The 19,107-nt window shown below is 32.5% G+C and overlaps 1 protein-coding gene and 1 long non-coding RNA gene across 2 annotated transcripts; one reads left to right on the top strand and one right to left on the bottom strand.

Annotated features, from left to right (window-relative positions):
* The first annotated feature begins 5,692 nt into the window (after positions 1 to 5,692).
* LOC25493128 (40S ribosomal protein S6-1) lies at positions 5,693 to 8,632 on the top strand. Its single transcript, XM_013601548.3, has 6 exons — positions 5,693 to 5,844; positions 5,931 to 5,995; positions 6,624 to 6,681; positions 6,777 to 6,885; positions 7,537 to 7,809; positions 8,197 to 8,632. The coding sequence occupies exons 1-6, from the start codon at positions 5,839 to 5,841 to the stop codon at positions 8,430 to 8,432; spliced, it is 747 nt and encodes a 248-aa protein (XP_013457002.1). The 5' UTR covers positions 5,693 to 5,838; the 3' UTR covers positions 8,433 to 8,632.
* A 3,737-nt stretch (positions 8,633 to 12,369) lies between these two features.
* LOC25493126 (uncharacterized) lies at positions 12,370 to 13,690 on the bottom strand. The gene is made up of 2 exons (XR_003011393.2): positions 13,507 to 13,690; positions 12,370 to 13,015 (listed from the first exon to the last, which is right to left on the bottom strand). It is a non-coding gene; the product is annotated as an uncharacterized lncRNA (long non-coding RNA).
* Positions 13,691 to 19,107: the final 5,417 nt, after the last annotated feature.

Below are 19,107 nucleotides of genomic sequence, written 5' to 3'. Positions count from 1 at the left end.
CTCCATTAAACAGACTAATTATTCTAGGGACTTTATTATTTTAAAACAAAACAAAATCAACAAAGAAATGTTTTAATATTATTATATATATATTCACAATATATATTTATATCAATGGTAGCACTTGATCCAATGTCACCTTTCTATAAATATTTAAAATCTATATCTACATTTTGGATCTCATGGCATAGTATGCACAACGTCATAACGCTCTTTAATTACTATCCTCAACCAACTTTAATTACCCTTCATGTAATTTCTTTAATCAATCAATTTTCATCATGTAATGATAAGAGGCACAAAAAATGTTACTACAGCTATGTTGGACTATATCTAAGCGATATATCTAAGAATTTTTTTTTGTTGAGGGAATATCTAAGAAAAAATAACTACTACATTATTCATTTATCCATTCTAGATATTAATCTTTTGTAAATAATTATTATAGTACTATTGCATATTCTATCGATATGTACTTTATTTGGATTGATATATCAACTCGTCACTAATTTTTTTGGTAAGCCAGGAGAAATACAAGCATTAGTAGGAAACAACAACATCACAATTAGGTTCATCCGTAAAACCTCCATCCAATATCGTCAAATTCGAAAAAGAATTTATTAAAAAAAGGGAAAATATGTACAAGAGGGGATTAGGTCAAAAATCCTCAAAATCTGAAAATAAAAGAAGAAATAGATTATGAAAATCTGTAATTAGGTAGACTGTTCACAAAAGAAATCAGAGTCATGTAGTTTCACGCGGTAAATAAGCCAACCAAACAGATCCCTAAACCAAATGACCATATTGGCCAACCTGCCAATGCAGCAACCAGGAAGGAACTTGTGCAAAAGAAATCATTAGTTTTAAAGCAACTCTTGTGTCCGAGTTGCTAATACCTCGAGCATTCCAATATAGGACAATCATTGAGCATTTGGAGATGAGTCACCCCTTGAGCGGGTTCAATATGGCGGCTTCCCAAGAATTTGTTGTTGCCGCAATTTCTGTTTTTGCTTCTTGGACAAAACAAGAGTAAATGGATCTTCCTTTCCCTTTTGATCGTACTCTCGAATTCTATTTCACAATTCCATATCATGTCAAATATTTGGGTTGCTGTGTTGGATTAAAACTTATGTTGGTTGATGTTATTACCTTCGTGTATCAAATCAGAACTTGTGGCATCATTGGCATGTTGCGCATCTGCTAAACTGTCAGCTTGCATCGTGAGCTTCTCATTGGTTATGGACGAAACAATAGAAACTTAAGCAACTTGTGAGAGGTAGAAATATTAGGAATAACTCGTCACTAATTAAGTTTGTATTATAAAACAAAAAAATTAATATAATATGATCCTCTTAACCAACCTTGACTGCTTAATGAACATAAAAAGAAAATCATTTATATTTCTTTAAGGAAAAATTATTTATTGAAGTAGTTGTTATTAATGAGCTCAATACTTTAAATATTATAACTTTTCAATTATAAATTTTATATTTATAACAATTTGATAAAATTGTACTTTTAGTCACTTAACTTAACTTCATGTAACAATTTAGTCTTTAATCCTTCTTTCATTGTAGTTTGTTCTTTTGGTCCATTTGCATATGGATTTTCATGCTTCAAATCTAAGATTCACATAAAAACATAGATGAAAGACCATATATTTAAAGATTTGAGTGTCCATAAGAAAAAATCATAGATTTAAAAATTGAAAATTCATATGCAAACAAACTAAAAGGAAAAAAAATGCAATGAAAAAAAGGATAATGGACCAAACTGATACATAAAATTAAGTTAAAGGACTAAAACTCTAATTTTGCCGACCATTCCTAATTTTTACGTACATTTTTTTTTCATCCTTCCTTATCTTTTATGGGTCTCGAACTCACAATTATGTCAGTGTTATTTTTTATTTTTTTTGCATTCACAGTGATAGTATTGGCATGTGAAAATTTAAAACTACACACATTATCATACTATTTAACCCCTCAAGAACAGATTCAAATCATAACTATTAACGTAGTAATTTATATATTACAACTGAAACTCAACAATTTGGTATTATAGTGTTTACTTTTATCATTAGAAATAGCATGTTCATTATTAGTGGGGAAAAACTCAGACTTTAAAATAAACCAAATATGTAGGTTGTATTTGTCTTTCTTTTAGAGATTTCTATCATCTTGTTTGAACAATACACAATTTTAAAATGAATACAATATTTGATAAAAACACATAATGATACAACATCGTGATTAACTATTGACATCAACACTTATCTTTCTAATCCAATTAATAGCTTGAAGTAAGTCTACTACCTCCTCTTCATTGAATCATCTCATATACACATCCTCAAACCAACTAGATTATTAAAAATCACAATATCAACATTTCATTTCCATGAATTTTTGGAATATCAATCCATTTGCTTATATGAAGGACAATTGTATGCTAGATAGGCTAACCTACTGGTGACTCTTTTTTCTTGTAACCAAACCCTTGTTGGGAGGCGGTTTCTCAACATATGCTCTAAATGAAGTTTTTAACTAAGGCTAGTGTTTTAAAAGTCTCACATAACCGCCCAATTCCTAAATACCTTTAGAGATTTATTTATAAATGAATGGTATCATTCAATTTGGTTTTTGAACTCTGCCCATATAATAATATTTATCCTTTTTGCATTTAAATTTTAGAATTTAATAATAAATCTAAGATTACTTTGATATAAATAAATATCCATCAATTTTATTATTTATTAATGTGTGCAAACATCTTAAAATATAAAAGATTGCAAATAGATGCAGGGGAAAACATCCACCTCAACCAATGCAGGTTGTGTAACACCCAATTTTTTACATGTTTGCGTGTATTGTGAAGGTGAAAAAACATGAGAAAGGAGATTTGAATTGTGTTTGTCGCTTTTTGAGCTCTTTAAAAACTTTCAGTTTGGATTACTTTCGGTCCTGATTGCACTTCCAAGATTTTTTTCCACTATATCCAAACCCTTACAACAACAATATTAAGACAACTTTGTTCTAGATTTCCTTACCTCAATTTAAAAGACTTCCTAATCTCATCTAGAGATATAAAACAACAATTTGTTTACAAAAAGATAGCATTTACACAAACTCTAGGAGTAATAAACATCTATGGAGCGTAATACACTCAAAGTGTTATCCTTACAAACGTTTCCTTTGATTTTTTTCCAAACAAGGTATATAGTACAGACAAGTATGTATATAATTAAACTTGGTCATGAGTATGTTCCTTAAACATGGCAGGCAAAACTTTGTATGTATGTGCATGTGTCATGACATTCACTTGATCCTTTATTTATATAGAGCTGAGTCTGAGATGACCGTTGTTAAATAAATCATTGTCTTTGAATGCCTAATTAAATGTTGAGATATCTTGGAGAAATATGGTTTGTGCATTAGTCATTTAATTTCATCAATAATGTTATTAATGAGCATAATTCCCATACTTGACTTAGAATAAAGTTTCATTCTTTAAACAAACAAGTCATTGTGTGAATCAATGATAACTTCTTAAGTCAGGTGCTGGTACATAGGAACTCATCATAGAGGGTTGTAAACTAGCTTTGACCGGCAGTGCGTAAATTTGACTTTATATCGAGAGCTTTGTTTGGGTTCAGAGCTTTGACTTTCTGCAAAGTGCTTTGACTTCTTGGTCCAGAGGCAAATGTTACCTTTGTGTTTAGAATTTCTTGCACACTTAGACGCACATTAGTCAATCTTAATTGTTCGAAAAAATTATATATATTTTTTTCTGCACAATTATGAAACATCTATACATATTAAATATAAATTATCAGCATTAATCTAACATTTCAGTTGATTATTTTTTTTCTTTTATATGAAAAAATCCAATAAATATTAAAAAAAAACTCTTCATTACGTATTTTATTTGCTTATATATGTTGAATCAAATTTTGATGCATTAATATGTAAAAGTCGATATACTAAAGTTTTCAAACCAGCGCGAATAATGGAAAATAAAATTTTAAAAACAATACATAGAATTTTGCTTTCGTTGATACATATAAATAAAATCTATCCCCGTGAGCTTAGCTCAGTTGGTAGGGATATTGCATATTAATGCAGGAGTCGGGGTTCGAACCCCGGACACTCCACTTCTCCACTATTAAATTGTGTAAGCTCTAGCCACTAGGCTACTTAACAAAAAAAAAAAAAAATCTACAACGACAATGCATATATTTAACCGATTTTTGCATTAAAAATATTATACTAATGTTGATAATTTCTCTCTCAAAAATCTAAGGTTGATAATTTTCATTTACTATCAGTAAACATTTCAAAATATTATCAATTTAATTATTTTAATATTATTATGCTTTGCTATACAACCCGTGCGTTTTGCACAATTACACAGAAAATTATGGAAAGAATGTGCATCTTTACTACGTCATACTTTTAAGGCACCTACTTTTTCCACTCAAGTTTCTCCCGAACGGTATAAATATTAAATACCTTATAAAATCCACCTTATAAAATCCTCCAAGACACTTTAAAATATTTCAGATTTTAGAATCCAAACACGATGCTAGAGAAACTCATGAATAGAAAAAGTAACAGACTATTTTTAATGAAAATTGTTTTTCTCACATGTGTTTTTTCCTAAAAACACATGGAAAAATTGTTTTTTCCCTGAAGAGTAGTTAACTACCGTCCAGTCTTTCCAACTGCAATTAACTACCACTGGCTCAGCTGATGTTAATGTTGTTCCTGACAGAGCATCAATTGTGATTTTGCATGTTTCGGTCGATAATCAAAATAAATTGAGGCTTATTTGAAATGCTACGAAATTCTGTAGATCCTCTATATGTATTTTTATAGAGGTGTCTCTAAAGTTTCGTAGCATTTCGAGTAAGTTTTGATTTTTCGACTGAACCGTGCAAAATCACAATTTTTTTCCAAGTGCGCGTCCGGAAAAGTGACCGAGAGGTTAAATTTTTTCACGATTTTTTGCACGCATGTTTAAGACAAAAAACAACATCTCCCACAAAATTTTTGAATTTTCTGACAAAGGGCGGATTGAATATGCATTTTTAACGCGCCTAAAACTTAAGACACCAAAACATCGACCTAGAAATCAAATTTTGAGTTGTTTTTATTGCAGACACCTCTATTAAAATACATATAGATGATCTGCAAAGTTCCGCAGTATTCCGACTAAGCCTCGATTTATTTTGATTTTTCTACCGAACCGCGTAAAATTGCAATTTTTTTCAAGTGCGCGTTTAGAAAAGTGACATAGATGTTGAATTTTTTCATTATTTTTTGCATGAATCTTTAGGACATAAAAACATCTCCCACAAGAAATTAGAATTTTCCAAGGACGAATTAAATATGAATTTTTAATACGCCAAAAACTCAAGAAACCAAAACATCAACTTAGAAATCGAATTTTGAGTTGCTTTTATTCCAGACACCTCTATAAAAATATATATAGACGATCTGAAAAGTTTCATAGCATTCTGAATAAGCCTTAATTTATTTTGATTTTTCGACCGAAACACATAAAATCACAATTGATGCTCTACCAGACGCATTTTCCATGTGTTTGTATGGGAGTGAGTAATTTTGTATGGGAGAAGAGCAATCTTCTACTTTTAATTTTGATCCAATAGAGATGAAATAAAAAAAGCCCAAAATGTGTGGGTTTGGGTTAGTGCAGCCCAAGCTGAAATGGAGAAGGAGTGTATAAAAGGCCAGAGTGTGTAAAACCCTACCTCTTCCATTGTTGTTGAAGCTGCACACGAGAGTTTCCGCGGCTGGATCAGGAGAACAAGATTCCAACATGAAGGTTTTGTTTTCAAACTCTTCAATTCTTCGATTTCAATGTTGTTGTTTCATTAAACTGAATCATCATGATTTTCGTTCTGGTTTCAGTTTAACGTTGCGAATCCAACCACTGGATGTCAGAAGAAGCTTGAAATCGATGATGACATGAAGCTGTAATAATCCATTTACTCTCTCTCTCTTTTCATTTTCGCATTTTTTTTTTATCATTTTAAATTTATTGGTTAGGAGAAAAAAATCATTACTTTGAATTGACCATGTTCATGAATCTATATTGGTTTCTGTTCTTTATGTTTGTGGCGAAATTCTTTTCAATTTTCATTGTAATTGTTTTTTTTTTCTTTCTTTCTTTCATTTGTACTTAACTGTAGTGCTAATCTGGTACTTGTTTTCACCATGTTTATGTTTAATACCGACATTTATGTGAATTTGGATTTTACTGATATTGGGTCTGTTTGGATTGTTGTTTGAGTTGAGAGAATTTATATAAACAACTTATGACATGTAACTTGTTTCGATAAGTTCTCCAAGATGGTTATTGATAACAGCTTGTAGATTCAAAAACAATTTGCCTTTATTTCATTATTTTATCGGTGTGTACTGTTTGATAGGAATAGACTATTCATTAGTGCTTATATGATTAGCGCTTATGCTATAAGCTGCGAACTTAAGTTGTGTTTATCCAGACAAGGTTTCAGTGTAGTGCTATACGTGGGTTTTTGTGAAGTTAAGTCATGTATATGGCTTCTATTTGATTATTTGATCACATTGTGTATATTGCAGTCGTGCTTTCTGGGACAAGAGGATCTCACAGGAAGTCCTTGGCGATGCCTTGGGAGAGGTATGATCTTAAGCATGAACTTTTTGGTGTCTGCTTTCTTATTTTGAGGAGCATTGTAATTAATCTATTTTGCTTTGTGATTTTGCAACCTGCAGGAATTCAAGGGTTACGTCTTCAAAATTACTGGTGGGTGTGACAAACAAGGATTCCCAATGAAGCAGGGAGTGTTGACACCTGGCCGTGTTAGGCTCTTGCTCCATAGAGGTAGCATTTTTTTTCTTTAAAGCTTCAATCTATTTGCCATTCGGCATATGATGAACAGATTATAGTTATAGTTGGTGTTGTCTGTGCGGCATAGTGGTACAACTACTGTATATTGCATTGAAAATTTTGCCTCTTAATATTACTATCAGGGACGGTTATAAATTTATAGTAATGGAGGCATTATAATTATAAGTAAAGAAACAACCATTTAACTATTTATCTCATGTGATTTTGCATTTAACTATATAGCATACGTCGTTATTTCAGTAGGTGCAATTTCCACATGTAATATTAGAGATAACTTTAACCTCCAATACATCAACGTCTCCACTAACTTTATAAAAAGAACTTTATTCCCTCCTAGTTAAATAGTTTTGGATGTGTGGGAAACATCGATCAATAAGTCAAACTGTCTATATTTTATGTAGAATGCATATAGTATGAGAAAAAAATCCATGACATAGTGACGGCCAAGGCCCACATGTCCATGATCACAATGATTGTTGTTTTAGAGATGCAACACATAATGTTTTATGTTTTTGTGCAATGATTTTTGGGCTCCCCTTAGAAATTCATTATTTGCAGGAGTCTGAGTTCATAGTCAAGCTTGTTTTCTACTTGGTTAAGTTTTATGCATTTTGCGCTTTGCAGGAACTCCTTGTTTCCGTGGACATGGAAGGCGCAATGGAGAGCGAAGAAGGAAGTCTGTTCGTGGATGCATTGTCAGCCCTGACCTCTCTGTTTTGAACTTGGTTATTGTGAAGAAAGGTGATAATGATCTTCCAGGGCTTACTGATGTTGAGAAGCCAAGGATGAGAGGTCCTAAGAGAGCATCCAAAATCCGTAAGCTGTTCAACCTGTCAAAGGATGATGATGTGCGAAAATATGTTAACACCTACCGTAGAACTTTCACCACCAAGGATGGTAAGTTTCTGATTCCATGAATATAGTATCCATTTCTTTATATATCCTTATATTAAAGGTAGTGAGGGAGATGTAGAATTAATATTTTTTTTTTATTAAAAAACTGTTGTCCAAACTACAAGGGGCTTCATAGCCACCGCTTGTATTCATTGTTCTAGCAGAAACTTGCTGTATTTTTCTATGTTTTAAGTACGAAGAATATTACTTTCATTGAAGGCAGTGATACTTTACAGTATACATTGTTTAGATTGGGGTTTAGAGTACCCAATTGAAGGAAGTGCTGTTTTCTCACAATTTGTGATTGTCCTTCAGTGACATCCGGTAAAATTGTACCAATACAGACAGTTGTAATGAATTGTAATCTTAGTGGTTGTTGTTTGATTGCAGGGAAGAAGGTTAGCAAAGCTCCAAAGATACAGCGATTGGTCACTCCTTTGACACTCCAAAGGAAGCGAGCAAGAATTGCAGACAAGAAGAAGAGAATTGCTAAGGCAAAATCAGAGGCAGCAGATTATCAGAAACTCCTTGCATCCAGATTGAAGGAGCAGAGGGAACGCCGAAGTGAGAGCTTGGCTAAGAAGAGGTCCAGACTATCGAGTGCTAAGCCATCTGCCACAGCATAAGCAGCTTACAGCTAGAGATATGGTGAAGTTTGAATTTTGCAACAGTTTTCATTAGTCTTGTTCCATGAGGGTGTTAATGACAAACTTTTATGATGTTTTAATTTAAATACATTTGAGTTTATTGACTTATTATTAAATGTTTGTTTGAGATTTCATTTGAATTGAATTTTGTCTAGTTCAAATTTATCAATTTGATGTTATGTTGGCACAATAGCCAAATAGGGTCATGTTAACCCTTGCCCCCGGGTTCAATGATACTTAACACCTCGACAACTGATTATGAGAATATTCTACCAATTTTTGATGTTTATATCGCAACTGAATGCCAAGTTAAAGTTAGACATTTCCCTCCTTTGCCTTTCAAGCCAAAAGAAATAAATGCCTTCAACAAAATATGTAAATCACGTGGCCTAACTATCACCACTTCCGGCCATTTCCACAATATGATTTTATGTTGATAATTGTGTGAAACTGATCTTATGTTGGATACAACTTGATTTTGGTTTCTTCGAAATCTACATTTCCACCTCATTTTCGGAAATCTAGTGATTGTTTTATTTTGATTAAAACTTACCCTTACAATGGGGATCAAGATCCTCCATTTTTCAAAGAAACTGAAAGGATCTTTACCCGTACAATGGTGAGCTAGTAACCTAGTCAATTACGTAGTTATCACAAGAGCATATTATATTACCCAAGCTTAAGAACCAGTGTAGATGGATTTCAAATTCAGTTAACGAGCTAAAGTAGAATCAGTGCAAGTTTTGAAGAATATTTAATTGTTATCTACGAAGATCAAACTTAGGGTGTTACATCACTACTTGAGTTTGTATTCAACTGGTTTGGTAAATGATAATGACTTGCGATCAGATATCCAATCGAAATTTTGAAGGACAATCGAATTGGTGACTGAGTTGAGATTAATGAACTCCCTAATGGAATACAGTGGCATTTTGTAATAATAATAAAAAAGCAAAACACAGCACAATTTTTAATCCAAACAGGCCTTAACTTTTCATGTATTTACCAAGTAAAAAACAAGCCAAACTGGTCCCTTAAGCAATGTATGCCCTCTTAACTGACCAGTATGTTTCGATAGACTAAGCAATACAACAAAAAGGAAGAGAAATACACTACAAACATAGAAAGATAAGTATGTCCTTCACCAGAAAAATATATCAAAAGTTAACATTTCCTCTATAGCACAGCTACACTACCTCCATCATAGACGGTATGCAGCCATGCACAGTCAAGATTTGAATCAGAAAAATAGACAAAGAAGATCCCAACCAACAACAACCCGATGAAATTGGTTCATAATCTGCAGGAGTATCCCACATTAATTGTTGATTGAACGATAAACTTGAGCTCTACTTCAAAGATATGAAATCCATGGGAGGTAGCGGAAACATAACACATAGTTTCATTGCAGCCAATCTGTCTGTGCAGGAGGTGTTGGATGAAGCAGAGACACCAAACCACAAATGTGAAGAGTGGTTTTGTGATCTTAAACATGCTGTATATAAGAGGTAGGCCAAATGTTAAATTATGTTGATGCATAAGGACCAAAGAAGTTGAATGTACTACTAGCAAGGTAGTAAGCTTCTCAGCTTTTACCAGTCCATTTGAAACTAGGAAAGGAAAATTGCTAGAGATGCTAGAATTTCTTTAGGAGTAAAAAAAGAGAAATGTGTAAAAAATGAAGGTTGAGTCAGTTGGAAACCCTTAAAAAATTGCCAAATGCCAACTACATTTATGGCAAACAAAATAATGAGGAAACAATCAAATCTTCATCATCAGAGATTGACAAGATGAGAAATCACTTTCAGAAAATGACAACAAGATGAGTAAGACCACCCTTGCCCAATCCGAGTACTAAGACAGTAAAACTTGGTGCATCTCGGCTGCCACTATCAACGGAACCGTAATTCTCCACTACCCACGACTGCATCCCTGCCTTCCTCGTATTAGTTTTCTGGTTTTCTTCCGGCTCTTCCTCAACTCATGTGTCATTTACATTTCGGCGTTTCCTCTTCATTCTACACTTGCGCTTTGGTTTGCTCTCGGTCCGTCCCCATAATTTCTCAAATGCCAGGGCAAGTGCTGACTGACCAAGAGCGATTGCTAATGCCATGAGGAAAGCTTTTGGGCCGGTAGAAAGCAACCATGATGCAAGGATGATGGGCAGCGTCCAACCATAGGATTTAAAAACCTGCACTGCGAAAATGAATTCAACATCTCACACCAATAAAAATGTTCAATGCACATGTAGTAGCTTAATAATTAAATAAAATGTTTTATAGAGTATTCTGCCACAATGCAACACAGCAATTATGACATAAAGCATGATAAGTTATACAAGTGACATGAACCTATGACGTACTGACACAAACATTGGACACGAGCCACAACACTAACACTAACACCGACACCAATAATAATTTGAGAAAATTAAATAATTGAATGTAATCACTTGTATCGCTGTTGCACCAATGTCGGTGCTAGAGAAATATGAACCACCGAAGGAGGAAGTTATCTGGAAATATTGAGCCTTCAATTCTTCTGATGATACACACAAATACACACACACACACAAAAACTTTACAACCAGCATTGTTAAGGATACTGAAACTAAAATCAGCAGCAAATATGCAGTTCCTTATACTTTAATAAGAGAATACAAATAAAGGTTCCTTCAAAAAAAAAAAAGAATACAAATAAAGGAAACTGAGAATGAAAAAAAATAGCGTATATCCATATTTTGAGATAATGCCAATTGTCAAAACCATCTTTGAGAGATTTAGAAACTCTTACAAAACAGTGCTCTCTCTACATTCTCTATGAAGGATACAAGATTCAATGGAAACAATGATCATTAGTGCGATATGGCTCACAATGTGAACTGTTGTATGCCTGTAATATAACAGTAACAGAGCAGATTACAGTCCCCTGGTCTCAGCATTTTGAGTTCCATTTTCCAAGATTCTACTGAAAAATGGTTGGATCCATTAACAAATCATCATTGATTTACATCTGAAGAAACATTTGTTATTTGAGCAGTTTGAACTTTGAGCTTAGGTTTATGTTTTGGAACCTTTTCATGCTGTTTGACTCATCCAAGCAATTCTTGGGCAAGGGTGGTGTTATCCATTCCATCCAAACTTACTAATGCTGATTATTGGTACCTAGTTCCCTTGGGCAATATCTGTAAGTAACATTGAGTATTTCCTCGTTATCAGCCTCGTATATGCTAGATGTAGCTGGCCATAAGGCTCACTGCCTTCTTTCAATCCTGACATATCCTTTAACATTGCAAGAAATTCTAATTATTTGATCCTAGACTCAGACGAACTAGTAAAAGCTGAAAACAAGCCTACTACCTTACTGGTATCAGCTAGAGAATCAGATTCTTCAGTTGTGCAGTGGCAATCTCGTCTAACAGTTGGTCTGCCTCATATATGCCATGCTTTAGATTGACAAGCAACATCTTCATGTTTATGCTTCGTTATTGTTTTGTCTCTGCTTCAACCAGTACCAGTTCATTGCTTATCTCTGTAATCTACATTTACACCATACACCATAATGTGGCAAAAGGCCCGACTAACAATAGTTCTTAAGCTGGTGCACCTTGATGACAAGGGGAAAATGACCTTCACTCTAGAAAGACTGAGATATGAAATAATAATATCAAAGCACTCATCTGGGTAGTTCAATGAAGTTAATCAAAGTACATGATAGAATTCATCAGTACATAAAACTGATAACAGTGAAGCGGCTACAACACAAACACTGAAATCAGCTATGAAAGTTGCAATTAAAGATGTTTGTGAGATAAAAAATCATTATGCATATTAAGATAATAAAAAAGGAGAGTATAAAAACAGAATAATTTGTAAATACTTGTTTTGATTGAAGATGAAAACATGTTAAAATCAAATAGAAGAAAGACAAACTATAACATCATTCAACCACACCAAAACATTTCTTCCATTTTCTAACCAAACCGTCTCGCAGAGACATTACACATGAACAATTCCGTTTCAAGGGGATGAATCCTATAAGAGCTGAACTAAAACAGTTGCCAAATTGAAATTAATTGGCCCAACTATAAATATAATAAAGCATGTAATACAATCACAACAACTTCGTCCATTGGATCAAGGAAATGAGTTCAAAAACCATTATGAAGCTTCCATCAAAAGCAGCAAGAACAATCAAATGGACACAACGGGGTATTTCCAGCATCCCCTTTACTAAGACCTAACTCCTCTTCCGTATAGATGGTAAGCCCATCTTCTGTTTTCTTTCTTGATCGAGAAGGCCGGTCCACAAACTCACTCTCATCTAGCCGTTTTGGTTTCTTCTTGTTAGTTTTATCATTACTTTTAGTTGCTTCACGGGCTTTTCCAGTCTTTTTCACATCAGATTTCTTTCTCTTTTTCCCAGCGAATATTTCGTCAATTTCACTAACTGTTTTTTTTGGTGCAGAAGAAGGCTTTGGCTCTTCCTTAATGGCATTATTCTCTTGCAACTTTTTCGGGGTCGTTGGGGATTTCTTATTCGTCATTGGCTTGAAAAGAAAGCTGCATTTCATGTTACATAATATTAAGAACGGAACTGATAATTAAACATAGAAAAGACAAAGTATTGCACTTTGAATAAGTGCAGAACAATGCATCTAAGCTTAGACCCTAAAATCGATGGACCGGATCACTAAACCCTAAAAAAAAATAAAAAAAAAATTAACACCAACAGCAGCTCAGCAAGAAGCAGGAAAGGTATCAAGCAAGCACTTAATTATGTGATAATGCAAAAAGTTAGTGTTCATTATGCGAAAAACTCTAACAGAAGAAGGTGAAAAAAAACAAAAATTCATGATTATTATTGGTACTTAGGTCTTGTTTGGATAAAAAAACTTATTCACAGCTTATAGAAGAAGTGCTTATATATAAGCTTACATAATCTATTTTGCAGGGGAGGCCATCGAAAATTATAATGGAATCAGATCTGGCGGGAGCAAGAGGAGAGGGGAAGGAAAACTGAATATTAAAAAAAGAGGAAAAACGTTTCTCACCGCTTCTAGAGAGGCCGATGAGCAGCTGCGGCGGCGTTTTCCGGGCAGTTGAGAGTTCAGTTCAGTGCCACAAACGAACGGCTGTATTTTTTTTCTTTCTTTCCTCCCCTTCAATGGAGCCCCTGGTGAGTGTTTTGTTATCTCGTGAATGATACGGGCCTTTTTTCTTTTTTTTTTTTGTTTGTCAAGTTGATGAGGGCATCGTTTTTTGATTATACATATTTTAGTTCGTATATCAATATGTTAATTTTTCATTTTATTTTATTTAAATTTTATCTTAGATTTTTAGTTTTAAAATTTTTCCATCTTTATTTTTGATTCATTCTTCTAAGTATCATATGAGAATTTATATTTCTGAAAAAATATTTATAGAAAAATTTATAATATTTTAAGAATCTTTTTTGAAAAAAATTAGAATTTTTTAATAATACATGAATTAAATATGAATTTTTATATTTTTGAAGGTTAAAAATTTATATTTAATTTATGTTATGTTAAAAATTCTAATTTTTTTTAGAGAATTTAACAATATTCTACACATTTCTGCATAATCTCATTAAAAAATACAAAAGTTTACTTAAAAATAAAGACAAAAAATAGTGATTGAAAATTTTATAAAGACTAAGGGTTAAAGGAAAATTTTAGAGAAATTAAAACGAAAAGATGATATATTCATAGGGATCAAAAACATATTTAACCATTTAGAATATAACATTATTAAATAAAGATTTAACTTATATTCTCCGTGACATTGTTCATATTATAATGAATTGTTAAAAAAAATCATAATAGAATATATTAAAAAAAATAATATTATTCACAACACAAGAAATGCAAGGATAGAACTTTAGATTTCAAAAAATTACTACCAAAGCTAACAATTTAAATGACAAAATGCAAACACATAATAAGAATAAGTCACCAACGATGAAGAACAAAAGTTAAATTTATATTTTTAGTTTTCAACCACTAAAATAATAAGCTTTACTTTATCTAACAAATGAGATATAAACTCATTCTTTTGCGGGAAAAATGGTAATCCTTTCTATTCAATAACCCAAAGTTATTTGAAAAGAAGACTGATTTTTTTTTGAAGAAGCCTCCTACGTTACCAAAATGCACAAGATGATCAAAAAGATGCAACATGTTCATTGACCGGACTCATAGCCATTGCCTAGCTAAGAACCAAATGCACCCAAAAAAGTCACAACCCAAAAACATACAACCAATGCATTCCACCATCCCACAACCACTCATACACGTATTAGAAGTTGGTTGAATGATTTCCTGCCTTACCAAATTGTCTTTTGTAGGAATTTGATTACGTAATAAACGTAAAAAAAAAGAAGGCACTTTTAACAGTATTGTTTTATTCCAAATAATATCATTAGTTTCAGCCCGAGCAGTCGGCTCTATCGCATCCGACATATGATAAACATCACTGACAATGTAACATTTGTTTGACGCGAGATGCCAACTCCATCTATCTTTCACACGAACATGCAACAAAATGTTATTTAGTATCTCATTTTGCTTCCCCACCTGCTCCTCCTCCCATGCTAATAATTGACGTCACCATATTCAAACATCTCTTGCACCCAAAAAAGTCACAACCCAAAAACAGACGACCAATGCATTCCACCATCCCACAACCACTCATACACGTATTAGAAGTTGGTTGAATGATTTCCTGTCTTACCAAATTGTCTTTTGTAGGAATTTGATTACGTAATAAACGTCAAACAAAAATAGACACTTTTAACAATATTGTTTTATTCCAAATAATATCATTAGTTTCAGCCCGAGCAGTCAGCTTTATCGCATCCGACATATGATAAACATCACTGACAATGTAACATTTGTTTAACGCGAGATGCCAACTCCATCTATCTTTTACACGAACATGCAACAAAATGTTATTTAGTATCTCATTTCGCTTCCCCACCTGCTCCTCCTCCCATGCTAATAATCGATGTCACCATATTCAAACATCTCTTTCGACCTCCAGTCTAAAGAACACGTCTCAAAAATTGACAGCAATCAAATCTTATTGCAATCAAATATACATCTAAACCTATTACACAAAAGATCCTCCCTCCATCCATGCATCCAACCAAAAGAACGTCTAAACAAACATTCATATTTTAATGACATTTATCTATTTTTCTAATTAAAGATTTTAATAATATCATACCTAAGTATAATTGTAAGTAGTATAGTTTAAATGAAGGGTATAATCAAAGCATAAAATATTTAGTTCAAGATCATATATCTCCTTTTTAAATAGGTATAAATAAAACAAAGTATATGACTATAATAATATATTATTTAAACAAATCAAAAGTGATTAGATGTTTTTTTTTTTAAAATTAATAGTTAATCTTCTTCTTAAAAAAAAAAATCAATAGTTATATAATTGTTTTATTCGTCAAAAGTAAACATTTGACATAACTCAAAACATTTATGATATTTTTTGTAATTATTTTATCGAGATCATCGAATAATTAAGATAATAGGGTACATCTAATATGAACCTTTACAAATGGTCTAAGGAGTACTCCCTCCGTTTCAAAATATAAGCAAAATTTACTTTTTAGGTTCATTCATTTAAGGATGTATGTGACTCATAATATGAACCACATACATCATTAAATGAATGAACCTAAAAAGTAAATTTTGCTTATATTTTGAAACGGAGGGAGTATTCTTAATATTTTACTAAAAAATGAATTTGACAATAAATTTTTTGGAGAATATATGTAATATTTTATTTTAACTTATTAAAAAAAGTAAGACCCACATTTGAATCAAGTCTATCTTAGACCCCCAAGAAAATATTATATCAAATTAAAATGAAAATATGAATTTGTACCCGAAAAAAAAAAGTGAAAATATGGATAATAAAGAAATATGTATCTCCGTGAGCTTAACTCAGTTGATAGGGATATTGCATATTATATGCAGGAGTCAGGGTTCGAGTCCCGGACACTCTACTTCTCCACAATTAAATTGTGTGAGCTTCAGCTACTAGACTACTTGACAAAAAAAATAAAAATATGTATGTTATGAAGAAAAAAAAATATATGTCATAATGTCGTGGAGAGACCGAAACTCACTCGTGTTTTCTTGACACTCGGACATGGGTCCTCAAATTGAATGTGGATGGTGCTCATTATGCTCTTACTGGTTCCTGGACTTGTGGTGGGATAATGCAAGATCAAAATGGCAATTTTGTGAGAGGTTTTTTTTTTTTTTTTTACTCCAAGATGAGCTTTAACAATGGCATTTTTATAGGAACTTAGGCCCTTCATAATGGCAGCTTGCTTGCTCGAGATACGGGCACGAAAGACATCATTTTTGAGACGGACTCTCTATCTCTTTTTCACATGCTCAAGAAAGACCATATAAATTATACTTCCTTACTTCTTTTGATCAATGAAATTCGTGGGTTGCTTCAAAGTAGAGATTGTAATAATACAATTTGCTTTGCTCCTTGAGAGACAAATCCGTGTGTGCATATACTTGCACAATGTCGTCATACTACTCTTTTCTATATCACTTTAGTTGACTATGCTCCCTCCCCCTAACTTGGAATGAGATTTGTTGTTGTAGAGAAACAACACAATTTTTAATTATAACTATTGAATGGTATTATCATAACTTTTTCAAACTCATCCAATAGTTGGGATAAAAATTGTGTCCAATACCCCCTTATTTGCATTCTCTTATAAATTTTGACACTCATACGGCGTTTTTTCCCAACTCTTGATGTTGGGTGTTTGTCTATGAGTAGTTATATTTGTACAACTAATATCAGACAACTATGGTGATAACCACTTTTCTCCTCTTGTGATTGGATAAAAACAATGGAAAGAGAAAGAAGAATAGAGAGAATAAAAACACATGTGAGTATAAGAGAGAGAGTTGTTTCAAAAGTTATCAAAAAGTGATTGTACAAACATCATTTCTCTTTGTCTATTGTGGGTAGAGTATTCCTCCAAACACATAAGCTTCGTGATTTGTTCGCGGTCAATTTGTAAGCTAGTGGTAGTCAACACTATTGATAGATTAAATAACCATTATGTATTTGGCAATATCATGGCTACATGTAGAGCTATGTTACAATAAAATACAAATATAAGTTTTGTATGTTCATCACCAATTCTTTGATTTGATTCTATTTTGTATTACAACTATTATGCTGAATGAAATAATATAAGTTACTTTTTGGAGAAGATAAATAAACAACTCACGTAACAACCAACAACGTATTTCCCTGTGTATACATACGATTTTCCGTTTTTTAATATTTTTTGACCGGCCTTGAGTTCCATGCATATAAGTTACTTGAAGAGAGAATGATATATATGTTGTCACAAAGGTTGGTCTGATTTAGTGGTACATGTAAGCACAACTCTTGTAAAAATGTGCATGGCATATGGTACCGACACAATTTCTAGAAGGAAAAGCGTTATTATTCAAGCAGGCTAAATGCTTGAAGTGGGTAGGGTGGTGCACTTGAAGAAAGGCAAAGATTCAAGATGAATTGGCGATTACTCAGCTGGTACACTAAAAATCAGTAAGTAGAAGAATGCTTGGATCACGTTAGCATTAGCAATTCATATTCGTATTAGGCGACGGAATAGCAGTGTAGTATATATAAAGTGTTCGAATACCGATCTAAAATAAAACCGTAAACTCATCTAAAAAAATCGAGAACCATAAAAAACTGAATAATTTTAGATGCGTTTGGATGTTGTTTTGTAAAAACCACTAAAATTGGATCAGATCTTGGATCATTTTTTTAAAACCGAATCAAACCAAAGTGAACCACAAAAGTAAATTTTATTACTTATTTATTCTTTTATAATTATTATATAATTGTTTGTTGGTTTTTAATCTTATATATTGCTTTAATTTAACCTATATTATTATTACTTTACATGTTTTGAATATAATCGATCATTTTTATTATATAATGTTAATTTTTTAGTATATTTGTGTCATATTTTGCATCAAACTTATTACTTTACGGTGTATGTGTAATTTTATATTAATAAAAAAGAATTACATGTTGTATTTTAGATATTCAAAAATCAATCTAAGCTAACCCCCACATATTTGGATCAAATCGAGCTTTTTTTAGAATATTCATCTAAACCGAATTGAGCCGATTTTTATTTTGAATCGTATAATTTTTTTTACCTTAAAACCCGATTCAAACCGCACCACGAGATGAATTGACATGAACTATAAACAACAATTCTTAGATGCAATTCGTATAGAGTGAATTAACACGTCAAATAATATTTTGTATGAAATGCATGTAGTGGTTGGTTATTTGAAGCTTAAAAAGGATTATTTGACACCGCTTGAGAGTATGTATACCTTGGGAAAAAGAGAGTTCGAATGAAAAGAATGAAAAACAAAAAAGAAGAGAAATTAAATCATAGATGCAGTAGATGAAGTGGAGGGAAAACAAGGAGTAAATATCCAATTTTGTCCATAGAATTGTAAGACCGTAACAACTAAATTCATCACATTGTTAATATTTTAAAATGGGTCGACATTGCAAAATATTAATCAAATTCGTCTCCACAT

This window comes from Medicago truncatula, chromosome 4 (genome assembly GCF_003473485.1).
Source record: "Medicago truncatula cultivar Jemalong A17 chromosome 4, MtrunA17r5.0-ANR, whole genome shotgun sequence".
NCBI lineage: Eukaryota > Viridiplantae > Streptophyta > Magnoliopsida > Fabales > Fabaceae > Medicago > Medicago truncatula.
This window is presented reverse-complemented; position numbering and strand designations above follow the sequence as displayed.